The sequence below is a fragment of the Phacochoerus africanus genome, chromosome 6, assembly GCF_016906955.1.
Source record: "Phacochoerus africanus isolate WHEZ1 chromosome 6, ROS_Pafr_v1, whole genome shotgun sequence".
Lineage (NCBI taxonomy): Eukaryota > Metazoa > Chordata > Mammalia > Artiodactyla > Suidae > Phacochoerus > Phacochoerus africanus.
The window spans coordinates 106,140,788-106,155,264 of NC_062549.1; the positions used below are offsets into that span (position 1 = coordinate 106,140,788).

The following is a 14,477-nucleotide window of genomic DNA, read 5'->3' on the forward strand; positions in this document are numbered from 1 at the left end:
CTGTGGCAGCTTAGATCCCTGGCCCGGGAAATTTCATATACCATGGGTGTAGCCCTCCACCACACACAAAAAAAATCTTATATTAAGATTAAAATTTCAGTGGAGTTCTCATTGTGGCTCAGCAATAACAAACCCAACTAGTAACCATGGGGATACAGGTTCGCTGGCCTCGCTCAGTGGGTTAGGGATCTGGCATTGCCATGAGCTGTGGTGTAGGTAGCCAACATGGCTCAGATCCTGCATTGCTGTGGCTGTGGCGTAGGCCAGCAGCTGCAGCTCCCATTCAACCCCTAGCCTGGGAACTTCCATATCCTGTGGGTGCAGCCTTAAAATGCCTAAATAAATAAATAAATAAATAAATAAACATTGAATAGCTATGCCAAACTACATTTTCTAAGTTGTGAACTAGCTTCAGCAAATACCTAAAAATAACTTCTAATGTGCATGTTAATGCTATTTTAAAAAATTGAATACAGGAGTTCCTGTTGCGGCTCAGCAGTAACAAAACCAACTAGGATCCATGAGGATATGGGTTCAGTCCCTGGCCTTGGCTCAGTTGGTTAAGGGATCTAGCATTGCTGTGAGCTGTGGAGTAGGTCCCAAAGGAGGCTCGGATACCACGTTGCTGTGGCTGTCGTGTAGACCGGCAGCTGTAGTTGCGATTAGACCCCTAGCCTGGGAACTTCCATATGCAGCACATGTGGCCCCCAAAAGAAAAAAATATTGAATACAATTTTAGACTGTTGTGCTTTTTTTCCTTCTTCATGCACCTGCAGCATGTGGAAGTTCCTGGGCCAAGGAATGAACCAGTGCCAGAGCAGAGACTCAAAGTGCTACAGTGACAATGGCCAGATCCTTAACCCTCTAAGTCACAGGAGAACTCCGTTTGTTAATTTCTTTAAAAAAAAAAAAAAAAGCCCTGACTAATCATAATTCCCACCATCAAAAAATGTTTTATTAACTACTATACTGTAGTTTTTTGTTACATACCATTGTACTGTATGTACTGGTTCAGCAAGGCAATACCCATCAGATGTAGTGACATATTAGCCATTCTTTGGTCCAATTGTTATTTCTTCATTAGTGAATACTGAAATAGGACCTGAAAGAAACAAAAATTTGGGGGACTATCTGAAAGTATGATTATCAAATTAGTATAATTTTGTACAAATACAATACTGTTTTTGAAAAATAAAGAATTTAGAAGACTTTATACAAGAGATATTTATATGCACACTTTAGCTGGAAGAATATTGATTTTTCATCTCTCTGCATACCAAATTACTTAATTCTGACAACTTCTTATTGCCCAGGTCTTTATAAATAGCTTAAATCTTGGTAATAATAATAATTGCTTTTGGAAGTGTACCAAGCTTTGCCCATATTGAACTCGAGTTGGAAGAGGCAAGTCTGGTCTCAAAATGGAGGGCCATGATCCAAAGGAACCAGAGCAATTGAGAAAACTGTTTATTGGTGGTCTGAGCTTTGAAACTACAGATGATAGTTTAAGAAAACATTTTGAGAAATGGGGCACACTTACAGATTGTGTGGTGATGAGAGACCCCCAAACAAAATGTTCCAGGGGATTTGGTTTTGTGACTTACTTTTGTGTTGAAAAGGTGGATGCAGCAATGTGTGCTCGACCACACAAGGTTGACGGGCGTGTATTGGAACCAAAGAGAGCTGTTTCTAGAGAGAATTCTCTAAAGTCTGGTGTCCATCTGACAGTGAAGAAAATTTTTGTTGGTGGTATTAAAGAAGATACAGAGGAATACAATTTGAGAGACTACTTTGAAAAGTATGGCAAAATTGAAACCATAGAAGTTATGGAAGATAGGCAGAGTGGGAAAAAGAGAGGATTTGCTTTTGTAACTTTCAATGATCATGATACAGTTGATAAAATTGTTGTTCAGAAATACTGCACTATAAATGGGCATAATTCTGAAGTGAAAAGGGCCCTTTCTAAACAAGAAATGCAATCTGCCGGATCACAGAGAGGTCATGGAGGGGGATCTGGCAACTTTATGGGTCGTGAGGAAACTTCGGAGGTGGTAGAGGCAACTTTGGCCGTGGCGGAAACTTTGGTGGAAGAGGAGGTTATGGTGGTGGAGGTGGTGGCAGCAGGGGTAGTTATGGAGGAGGTGATGGTGGATATAATGGATTTGGAGGTGATGGTGGCAACTATGGTGGTGGTCCTGGTTATAGTAGTAGAGGAAGCTACGGTGGCGGTGGACCAGGATATGGGAACCAAGGTGGTGGATATGGTGGCAGTGGTGGAGGATATGATGGTTACAATGAAGGAGGAAATTTTGGAGGTGGTAACTATGGTGACGGTGGGTACTATAATGATTTTGGAAATTATAGTGGACAACAACAATCAAATTATGGACACATGAAGGGAGGCAGTTTTGGTGGAAGAAGATCAGGCAGTCCCTATGGTGGTAGTTATGGATCTGGTGGTGGAAGTGGTGGATATGGTAGCAGAAGTTTCAAAAAAATCAGCAGAAAAGGGCTACAGTTCTTAGCAGGAGAAAGAGCGAGGAGTTGTCAGGAAAGCTGCAGGTTATTTTGAGACAGTCGTCCCAAATGCATTAGAGGAACTGTAAAAATCTGCCACAGAAGGAACGATGATCCATAGTCAGAAAAGTTACTGCAGCTTAAACAGGAAACCCTTCTTGTTCAGGACTGTCATAGCCACAGTTTGCAAAAAAGTACAGCTATTGATTAATGCATTATAGTGTCAATTAGATGTACATTCCTGAGGTCTTTTATCTGTTGTAGCTTTGTCTTTTTCTTTTCATTACATCAGGTATATTGCCCTGTAAATTGTGGTAGTGGTACCAGGAATAAAAAATTAAGGAATTTTTAACTTTTCAATATTCATGTAGTTCAGTTTTTCTACATTTTAGTACAGAAACTCTAACAAAATGCAGTTTTGAAGGTGTTTCCTTGTGAGTTAACAAGTAAAGAAGATCAATGTTAATTACTATTTTGTATGAATTTTGCTAAAGTTAACTGTGAAGAAACACCTGCTGACTTGCAGTTTAAGGGGAATCTATTCTCCCCATTTCCAAACCATGAAATGAGTGGGCTCTGACATGTGGAGAGAATAGATATTTGTATGTGCAATGTGTGTTTTAGATAATAGAATTGGGTATTTAAATTATCATATTTGTGAATTTAATAGCATTAAGATTTACCTTCAAATGAAAAATCTCAAAATTCCTATTTGGTTTTTGTGCATTTTCTTTCAAAATGTAATCATGTGATTTTAGTGTATTAGCTTTGCTGAGAGTCCTAGCTGTGTTTAGAACATCTTCATTCTGCATTCACCTTGGTCACATGCGAACTGCTCCCATAGTTTTATTTGGGTGTAAAGAATGTCTGCTGCCCTGTTTAAATTCGGGAAAGGGGTAGTGAATGTTTTCCCCTTCCTCCTATCTTATAAAACATTTTTAAAATTTTCAAATACAGGACCACTAAGCCTGCTACATCTGAGAAAATTAGTGGCTGCCTTTTTTTTCCTTTTTAAAGCACAAGAGGCCCTTAAATCTTTGGTTATTTTCCTTAGTTTAATATATATATTTTTTGATACAAGCTCTCAGAGCAAGAGAATAAAAGTCATGCATTGTTGAACTCTTAACTGGCTGGCATGCTTTCCTGTTTGTACCCTGTGCATTTTATTGGATGAAACCAAGGATAGTCTAGATATAATCATCACAAATGACTTAACTGCATTAGAAGTGTAGCACAGTTGCTTAGTACAAATAAGCTTTTTACTTCCCAGAGACCTGAATTCAAATTTAGATAGTCAGAGTTGTATTCACTTAAAATCCCAAAAAACACACTCTTATTCCATGTATATGCTTGAACCTAAATCATGTTGGTATGAATTAACAATTTGTTTGGAAGACCCCGGTTGAGAAGAGTTTTGGATAATAAGGTCATATATATAAAAACCAACATCTACTGTTTTGCACCAGCTAGTGCTTACAATCTCATTTGAGCCCTAAGTATGTGCCCTGCTGTAATTATTTCTTTGGCAGTTGAACGTTGAATTTGAGATTCTTATTTTTGTTTTAAGAAGTACTAAGCAAAACAAGCAATAAAAGGGGGGATGGGGCATGCTAGTGTTTGAATATGCTCTCTTGTTGCTCTAATTCTGTGCCTCTGTGCATTAATATTTGGATGCATGCAACGCCAGCATGGAAATTTGTCTCCACAGACACTGCAGTTTTCCAGAAAACACTCACAAACCAATAAATGTAACAGACAACATTCCATTTGTTAATGGACACATGTGAATAAGCAGTGTAGAAAATAGGCTAATTATTAGAAAATGGTTAAGTCGTTAACTTCGTGTGGTTATATAAATGGACACTGTCAATGTTCATAACTTAAACCTGGGTACATGGTCAAAGTAATGCTTGGGAAACCTTAAAATTAAAATTAAGCTAAATTGTCAAAAAAAAAAAAAAGAAAGAAAGTGTACCAAGCTTTGGAGATAGACTTCATACACAGCCTTCACCACTTATCTATGGGTCATGTATTATATCACCCTGAACCTTAGGTGTTTCCTCATCTGTAAAGGAGAAAAAATAAAACATACCTGGCAAAGTTGTTGGGAGAGTTTAATTAATGTATAAAATCCAGCACAGTTCTTAATAACTGAGTCCTATAATTATTATTCTAATAATTTGAAGATCTCAGTGTTTTAAATTTAGATGAATTAGGAAGAAAAAGTGTACTTTTTCATGAAGGAAATTAAAGAGTAGGAAAAGAATGACTTTCATAGGGGGAGTTCCTGTCATGGTGCAGCGGAAACGAATCCAACTAGGAACCATGAGGTCACAGGTTCGATCCCTGGCCTCACCTCGCTCAACGGGTTAAGGATCTGGTGATGCCTTGAGCTGTGGTGTAGATCACAGACACAGCTCGGATCCTGCGTTGCTGTTGCTGTGGCTGTGGCTGTAGCATAGGCCAGCAGCTGTAGCTCCAATTTGACCCTAGCCTGGGAATCTCTACATGCCAGGGTGTGGCTGCAAAAAAAAGAAAAGAGTGACTTTCATAGCACTTTATTTAACCTTTTAAATCCTTTGTAAATATTTTTCATAGCACTAAGATATGCTAAACATTAAAAAATTAATTTTGCTTCTACTTGACTAATGAAAATACTTTTGATTACTGATAAAAGTGTTTTACTTTAAAGCCTAAAAATCATAAGCTGTTAGGAGGAAAAATTATTCAAAATCTAAGACTATCCTTTACTGGGAAAAACTATTTTTGTTATTTCCTAGGAAGGAACTCCAAAAATAATGCATCTTTGAATATACTTAAATAGGAAATCACAAATAAAGAAACTGGAAATTATAAGAAGAAAATAAAGGTCACTCTAGAATCCATGACATTTTATAGCTTTATCCTCTCTATTAGAAAATGAAAATTGTTTTCACCTTTTAAAAGAACCAAAAAAGAAGAAAATGGTTTTTAAATTATGCCAAGAGTTATGCATGACAAACTTATGAGACAGCTTCTGAGATTATATTGAAAAAATTTACATTTATTTCTCATTTGATGGGTTCAGAGCTAAGGTTTCTACATCCATGAAGATGATTCGAATAGTAATATCTCTGAAATTTGTCTCCTTTATTATTTAATAGGCTCTAGGTTCCTTTAAAGGCACCTGAATCTCCCAGTCTGATAGCACAGCAGCAGGCATATAGAGGAAGCACTGGATGGAACAGATGAACCAAAAGTAGTGCCCCCAAATAAGTGCAATTTCAACACAAAGTTTTCCTTGAAAAGTAAGAACTAAAATCAATAAGACAAGTCAGTACATACTTCTGTTTGTCCTATGTTAAAGTTAATTGGCTCTCCATATAAAAATAATTATGAATGCTATCAGTTTAGTTTGTGTCATACTTTTTAGCGATAATCCTCTTTAGTTCTTTCCAAACTTCTCTTTTGAATCCAATTAGATTTTAGAAAATTCCAAAGGAATATGAAAACTTGAATTGTTACTCACCCTTCTTTTTTTTTTTTTTTTTTAGTTTATAACATATTGGTTTTATTTTCACTCACCCTTCTTTTAAAATTTGCTGCTTCTACCATTAGCTTCATATAATATTAAATATCTGAAAGAAGCTAAAAATTTTAAAGTATTTGGGATGTTCTCACTGTGGTGCAGTGGGTTAATGATTCAGCTTCTCTCTGTGGCAGCACCAGCTTGGTTTGATCCCTGACCCAGAGCTCTGGGTTAAGGATCCAGTCAGTTTTGCTCCAACTGTGGCATAGGTTGCAGCTCTGGCTTGGATTCAATCCCTGGCGAGTAGTATCCATGAGGATTTAGATTCAATCCCTGGCCTAGCTCAGTGGGTCAAGGATCCAGCATTGCCCTGAGCTATGGTGTAGGTTGCAGACAAGGCTTGATCCCAGGTTGCTGTGGCTATGGTGTAGGCCGACAACTTCAGCTCTAATTTGACCCCTAGCCTAGGAATTTCCATATGCTGTGGGTGTGGCCCTAAAAAGCAAAAAAAAAAAAAAAAAAGAGAGAGAGAGAATCTGAAAAAGAATATAGGTATGTATCTGAATTAATTTGCTGCACACCTGAAACTAACACAATATTATAAATCAATTATACTTCAGTTTAAAAAAAGAAAAGTTAGTAATACTGAATAAAGCAGAGGTAGTATATTAAAACAAAGCTGGTAATATCCTGGCAAATATACACGTCTTAGACATTGCTACTCTCAGAGTTTATATCATAAATAACAATGTTCTGAAACCAAATCTTTCCAGTACTATAAAAAAATGCCCCAAAATATTGTCTAAAGCAGAAATGTTTTTCTCAGTTTATGGATTACAGGCATACCTCAGAGAGATTGCAGGTTTGGTTCCAGACTACCAAAATTAAGCAAATTCCACAGTAATGGGAGTCACATGAATTTTTTTATTTCCAAGGGCATATAAAAGTTATATTTAGGAGTTCCTGTCATGGAGCAGTGGATATGAATCTGACTAAGAACCATAAGGTTGCAGGTTCGACCCCTGGCCTTGCTCTGTGGGTTAAGGATCCAGCGTTGCGGTGAGCTGTAGTGTAGTTCTCAGACGCGGCTCAGATTCTGAGTCGGTGTGGCTGTGGCGTAGGCTACAGCTCTGATTAGACCCCAAGCCTGGGAACCTCCATATGACCGTGGGTGCGGCTCTAAAAAGTCAAAAAGACAAAAAGACCAAAAAAAAAAAATTATGTTTATACTATATTGTAGTCTATTAAGTGTGCAATAGCCTTATGTCTAAAAAAATACATATCTTATTAAAAAATACATTATTGCTTAAAAAAAGTATTCATCATCTGAGCTTCTAGCAAGTCATACTCTTTTTGCTGGTGGAGGTTCTTGCCTCAATGTTGTTGGCCACTGACTGATCAGAGTGGTAGTTGCTGAAAGTTGGGGTGGCTGTGGCAATTTCTTAAGATAACTATGAAGTTTGCGCATCAATTGACTCTTCCTTTCATGAATGATATGAAAGTTTAAATGATATAAAATGCTGTTTGATAGCATTTTACCCACAGTAGAACTTCTTTCAAAATTGGAATCACTCTTCTCAAACCCTGCCATTGCTTTATCCGCTAAGTTTATGTCATATTCTAAATCCTTTGTTGATATTTCAACAACCTTCACAGCATCTTTGCCAGGAAGGATTCCATCTCAAGAAACTAATTTCTTCTTTGCTCATCCATAAAAAGCAACTCTTTTTTTTTGTCTTTTGTCTTTTTAGGGCCACACCCATGGCATATGGAGGTTCCCAGGCTAGGGGTCAAATCGGAGGTACAGCTGCCAGCCTACACCATAGCCACAGCAGTGCCAGATCCAAGCCTCATCTGTGACCTACACGACAGCTCATGGCAACGCCAGATCCTTAACCCACTGAGCAAGGCCAGGATCAAACTTGCAACCTCATGGTTCCTAGTGGGATTCGTTTCCGCTTCGCCACAATGGGAACTCCATAATAAGCAATTCTTTATCAATTCCAATGCAACAATTTAGTGACATCTTCACACTTGACTCTCAAGTCTAGTTCTCTTGTTATTTCTGCCACAAATGCAGTTACTTCCTCCACTGAAGCCTTGAAGCCCTCAAAGTCATCCATAAAGGTTGGGATCACCTTCTTCCAAACTCTAGAATGCTGAATCCTTTCCAGAAGATTTTCAATTTACTTTTCCCAGGTCCATCAGAGGAATCACTATCTGTGGCAGCTATAGCCTTATAAAATGTATTTCTTAAATAATAAGACCTGAAAGTCAAAAGCCATGGATTGCAGAATGGACATTGTATTAGCAGGCATAAAAGCAACATTAATCTTGTTGTACATCATTAGAGCTCTTGGATGACCAAGTACATCGTCAATGAGCAGTAATATTTTGAAAAGAATCTTTTTTTTCCCTAAGCAGTAAGTTTTAACAATGGACTTAAAATATTCAGTAAACCAGAGTTCCTGTTGTGGTTCAGCTGGTTAAGAACCCAACTAGTATCCATGAGGATGCTAGTTAATCTCTGGCTCAGCCCAGTGGGTTAAGGATCCGGCATTGCCACAAGCTGTGGCATAGTTCACAGATATGGCTTAAATCTGACATTGCTGGGCTGTGGTGTAGGCCAGCAGGGGCAGCTCTGATTCGGCCCCTAGCTTGGGAACTTCCATATGCCACAGGTGTGGGCCTGAAAAAAAAAAATTCAGTAGTCAGACGTGCTGTCTCCAGGCTTTGTGTTTGCATTTATAGAGCACAGGTAGAATAAATTTAGCATAATTCTCAAGGGCCCTAGGATTTTTGGAATAGTAAATGAACATTGGCTTCAACTTAAAGTCACCATCTGCCTTAACCCCCAACAAGAGAGTTAGCCTTTCCTTTGAAGCTCTGAAGCCAGGCATTGACCTCACTCTAGCTATGAAGTCTTAGATGGCATTTTCTTCCAATGTAAGGTTATTTCATCTACGTTGAAAATCTTTTGTGTAGTGTAGCCACTTTTTTTTTTTTCCGTCTTTTTGTGTTTTCTTGAGCCGGTCCTGCGGCATATGGAGGTCCCCAGGCTAGGGGTCAAATCGGAGCTGTACTGCCAGAGCCACGGCAACGCGGGATCCAAGCCGCATCTGCAACCCACACCACAACTCACAGCAACGCCAGATCCTTAACCCACTGAGCAAGGCCAGGGACTGAACCTGCAACCTCATGGTTCCTAGTCAGATTCGTTAACCACTGCGCCACAACGGCAGTGTAGCCACTGTCATTTATTACTTAGGCAGGTTTTCTGGGTAACTTGTTGCAGCTTCTTCATCCTCACTTGCTGCTGCATCTTGCAGTTTTACATTATAGAGATGGCTTCTTTCCTTAAACATCATGAACCCACCTCTGCTAGCTTGAAACTTTTCTTCTTCAGCTTCCTCATCAATCTCAGTCTTTGTGGAATTAAAGAAAGTTAAGGCTTTGCTCTGGATTAGGCTTTGGCTTAAGGGAATGTTGGCTGCTTTGATCTTCTATCACTAAAACTTTCTCCATATCAGCAATAAGGATATTTCATTTTCTTATCATTTATGTGTTTACTGGGAAAGCACTTTTAATTTCCTTCAAGAACTTTTCCTTTGCTTTCACAACTTGGCTAACTGTTTGGCAGAAGAGGCCTGGCTTTTGACCTATCTCAGCTTTCAACAAGCCTTCCTCACTAAGCTTAATCATTTCTAGCTTTTGATTCAAAGTAAGAGAAATGATACTCTTCTTTTCCCTTGAAAACTTAGAGGACATTGTAGAACTATTCATTGGCCTAATTTCAATATAATTGTGTCTCAGGGAATAGGGAGGCCCAAGGAGAGGATCAGAGACAGGAAACAGCCAGTCACTGGAGCAATCAGAACACATAACAGTATTTAGTGATTAAATTCACTGTTTTATGTGGGTGTGGGTTCATGGTGCCCCAAAACAATTACAACAGTAACGTTAAAAATCAGTGATCACAGATCATAATAACAAATATAATAATAATGAAAAAGTTTGAAATATTACAAGAATTACCAAAATGTGACACAGAGACTCAAAGTGAGAGAATGCTGTTGGAAAAATAGTGCCAATAGACTTGCTCCATGCAGAGTTGCCACAAAACTTCAGTTTGTAAAAAAATTCAGTATCTGCAAAGGGCAGCAAAGCAAAGTACAATAAAATAAGGTATACTTGTAGTTATAATCCAAGACATATGTGGAACATATACATAAATAAAACACTGATTAAAATATGCCTTTTAAAAATATGAAATATTATGGAAAAAAATAATTATATAAAAAATATGAAATATTTCTCTTTTATATGTACATAGTAATAGCTGCATTATTTTATGCATAAAATTTTCATTAAATTTTTCATCAGATTTTTAAATGTTTAATAGAAGTATTATAATATGTATGCATTGTAAAAAAAAACTTTCAGAAATAATGTGTTCATAAAATTAGTTTAAAACACCTACATTAATTATTAATAACTCAGGGATATAGTCAAAAACTTCCTATCCTGTTAAAAACAGAAGTTACAGTGGGCTTGGAATGATTCTGTTTCATTATCTTTCCTAGTAAATATTTATTTAAAAAAAAACCTTAGTTAAGAGAGGCGCTTTTATCAAGCGCATCAATTTGGCATGGGCAAAGTCTATTTTTTTCAATAATAAATATAACAATAAAATACTATATTTTTCACAGATTATGATAGCTATTTTACTGAAAAGGTGTTTAATTGCATAAATGAATTTGGTCTTTTTTCTTTTTTTTTTTTTTTTGTCTTTTTAGGGCCACACCCATGGCATATGGAGTTTCCCAGACTAGGGGTCTAATGGGAGCTGTGGCCCCCAGGCCCCACCACAGCCACAGCAAGGCAGGATCCAAGCCGTGCCTGCGACCTACACCACAGCTCATGGCAATGCCAATCCTTAACCCACTGAGTGAGGCCAGGAATCAAACCTATGTCCTTATGGATGGTAGTCGGGTTCATTAACTACTGAGCCACTGACAAGAACTCTGCATAGATGGATTTGTATCTCTCCTGCTTTAACCATAAATTTATCTTAGTAAATCTTCCTATGTGTAAACACTTAACAAGAAAAACATTGATTCCTGAGAATTACATCTATATGTTAGAGTTTTACATTTTACATTTTTACTCATTTGAATCATGATAATGCATTGCTTAAAACTGATGTAACTGAAAAGTAGATTGCTTCACAAGAAAAACATTGTAGTCATCATCGGGGCCTCTGCTAAAAAATGAATGATGTGATACATAATTATAATAAAGATTTTTTTTTTTGGTCTTTTTTTAGAGCTGCACCCACAACATATGGAGATTCCCAGGCTAGGGGTCTAATCAGAGCTGTAGCTGCCAGCCTTCGCCAAAGCTACAGCAATGCTGGATCCGAGCCACGTCTGCGACCTGCACCACAGCTTATGGTAATGCCGGATCCTTAACCCAGTGAGCAAGGCCAGGGATGGAACCGGCAACCTCATGGTTCCTGGTCGGATTCGTTAACCACTGAGCCACGATGAGAACTCCTATAACAAACACTTTGTTATGCAAGTGCTTCTGTGAGCCAAAATTCTCTGAGCATGTCGGAACCAGGAAAAATGAAAAGAATGTATCTGAATAATAATACAAACTAAGGGAGTTCCCGTCGTGGCGCAGTGGTTAACGAATCCGACTAGGAACCATGAGGTTGCGGGTTCGGTCCCAGCCCTTGCTCAGTGGGTTAACGATCCCGCGTTGCCGTGAGCTGTGACGTAGGTCGCAGACGCGGCTCGGATCCCGCGTTGCTGTGGCTCTGGCGTAGGTTGGTGGCTACAGCTCTGATTCGACCCCTAGCCTGGGAACCTCCATATGCCGCGGGAGCGGCCCAAAGAAATGACAAAAAAATAATAATAATACAAACTAAGGTTTTTTAAGTCCTTTATAAGAATCTATCCTTTAACTTTAGACTACAGGGAAGATTTTACACTGTGAAGTCTTCTCATAGGATTGTTATACACCTTTATCAAGAGGTAATTTACATAATAAAATATTCATTCTTTCAAATTCACTGTATAGTTCAGTGGTTTTTAGAGTATTCACAGAGTGTGCAGGTATTACCACCATCTAATTCCAGAGCATTTTCATTACCCCAAAATTAAATCTCATACCTGTAAGCATCACACCAATTCCCTCCTCTCTCCAATCCCTGACAACCACTAAGCAACATTCTATTTCTAGACATTTCATATAAGTGGAATCATATAATCCATATATAGTTTTAAATGAAAAGAAGTATTAATATCATGCTAAGTAATTTTCACAACTTAAAAAGAGAAAATAGGTTAAATATTTAGAAAATTCATGACTATGAAATTAATATTTTATATACTTTCAGGGGTATGGAAATATATTTTGTGTTTATTTCTATAATATGGAATAATTTTATAGTTATAGCATCATATAATTTTCAACAGAAGTATAATTCACCAAAGACATCTTTATCAGAATTTATTTCAAGTTGGTTTGAATTTACACATAACTTATTGCTTCAAAAAATAAAATATATTTTATCAAGTTCTTGATTTAAAAACAAGTTTTTATGGGATGGAAATCCTGTGAAATCAGATTGTTATGATCATTATACAACTACAGATGTGATAAATTCATTTGAGTAATAAAAAAAACGAAAAAAAAACAAAAAAACAAAAAAAACCCAAGTTTTTAAAATATACCAGTAAACATTATGGTGACATGACATATCATTACATCAAATGTCAAGTCCAACTACAGTCCAAAATTACATTTTCATTCTTTTGTAAAGAACCAAATTATCATATGATCTACTTTACTTAAATTTCTTATTTTCAAGAGGAGAATGTTTTTTTTTTTTTTAGTTTACTCTCATAATAACAATAATTGGCTTATTCACCTTGCAAAAATTAAATTATGCCAGTGGAAACCAAAGATCTCAAAAAGTACCCTGTAATTTATTAATATCTTACCGTTTAACAATAGTTTAAAATAAGCTTTCAACAAAATTAACATTCATATTTAGTTTAAATACCATAAAATACATTTTTCTTATTTTAGAGAAAACAAAATACTCACAGTTCAATGATATTACTAGAAATTAACCTTTTTCTCACAGAATGTAGGCAGATTTAGCAATAACTTTAACTTTGGCAATGGCTGACTGAGACTTTTCCCTATTTATCAAGTAGTCGAAAGAGGAGCACTCTGCACACATTTAGGATCCAGACACAATGCAGAGCAATGCAGCTCTATTCAGGCACAAACTTCCCACACAATCCTCTCATGTCAAAAGAAGGGCAGTAACAAAATGATGTAAATCAAATAATAACCACATCATCAGGGACAGAAGCCTTTGGGACCCTCAGGTCACACTCTCTCATAGTTCCTATTGTTTGTTTAATGAATATTTTGTTTTCTTGATTGAATTTGACATTCTCCCATTTTGGTTACAAAACATCACGTCTCTACAAACTACTGAGTAATACATGCAGGAAGGAAAAAACATTAAATTCAAACTCCACTAATATAGGTGCTATAACAATTCAACTTGAAGTTTATCTTTTCATAACCTACAAAAAAAGGGGGGGAATTTGTTAAACCAGTTAGTAGTGTGAATAATAAATCATAGATTGCTACAATGTTAGATGTGTACAGGTCATCTAATCCAACTCTGTCATGTTTTTGGTTAAGAAAAAACTGCAATGCAAATAGATACTATCATAGCTAGTTAGTAGCAGAGATGAAATTCAATGAAAATCCAAGCAGTTGAAACAGGAAATATAAATAATTTCATTATGAATTTTTTAATGTCACATAAGTAAAATCTGTTGGATACTAGGCTCATAGTATCCAACTCTAAGGCATTTCTACAGAGACAAGTTTACAAAGGTAAACTCCATTCTCCTGGTCACGTCTCCTCTGAACTGCTGACTTACATTTTTTACCTGACTTTACACTCTTGTCTCAGTTCTGTCCTGTTCCACTTTCACATAAACATGGAACAGCTTCAGTATACATCCCTACCTTTTCTAGCCTCTGATCTTGCCCGCCTCCAGTTTCTGACTTCAGTCTATAATACTGATGAATTCTTCAAGTGTCCTCATCTACTACAGGGAAGAATTCATGATAAAATCTGCAAGCTATGTCACATGGAGCTTTGTTTACTTTTTAATGTAATAGGCCTTGTATTGGTGAATTTTAATTAGTGAACCAAAGAATAATAATAATAGAATTATAATTCATTTGTGTTGATTCTAAAATATTCCAAAAATAGGCTCCAAATTATGCCTTTAAAAAAAGTGACACTCTATAGCAACCTTACATTAAAAAATAATAAAATAAAATAGGCTCCAAATTATGTATTTTAAAAAAGTGACACTCAGGAGTTCCCGTCATGGCTCAGTGGTTAACG

At 37.0% G+C, this 14,477-nt stretch overlaps 1 protein-coding gene across 1 annotated transcript; it reads left to right on the plus strand.

Annotated features, from left to right (window-relative positions):
- The first annotated feature begins 1,415 nt into the window (after positions 1-1,415).
- On the plus strand, positions 1,416-2,409 carry LOC125128934 (heterogeneous nuclear ribonucleoprotein A3-like). Its single transcript, XM_047783077.1, has one exon. The coding sequence runs from the start codon at positions 1,422-1,424 to the stop codon at positions 2,394-2,396; it is 975 nt and encodes a 324-aa protein (XP_047639033.1). The 5' UTR covers positions 1,416-1,421; the 3' UTR covers positions 2,397-2,409.
- Positions 2,410-14,477: the final 12,068 nt, after the last annotated feature.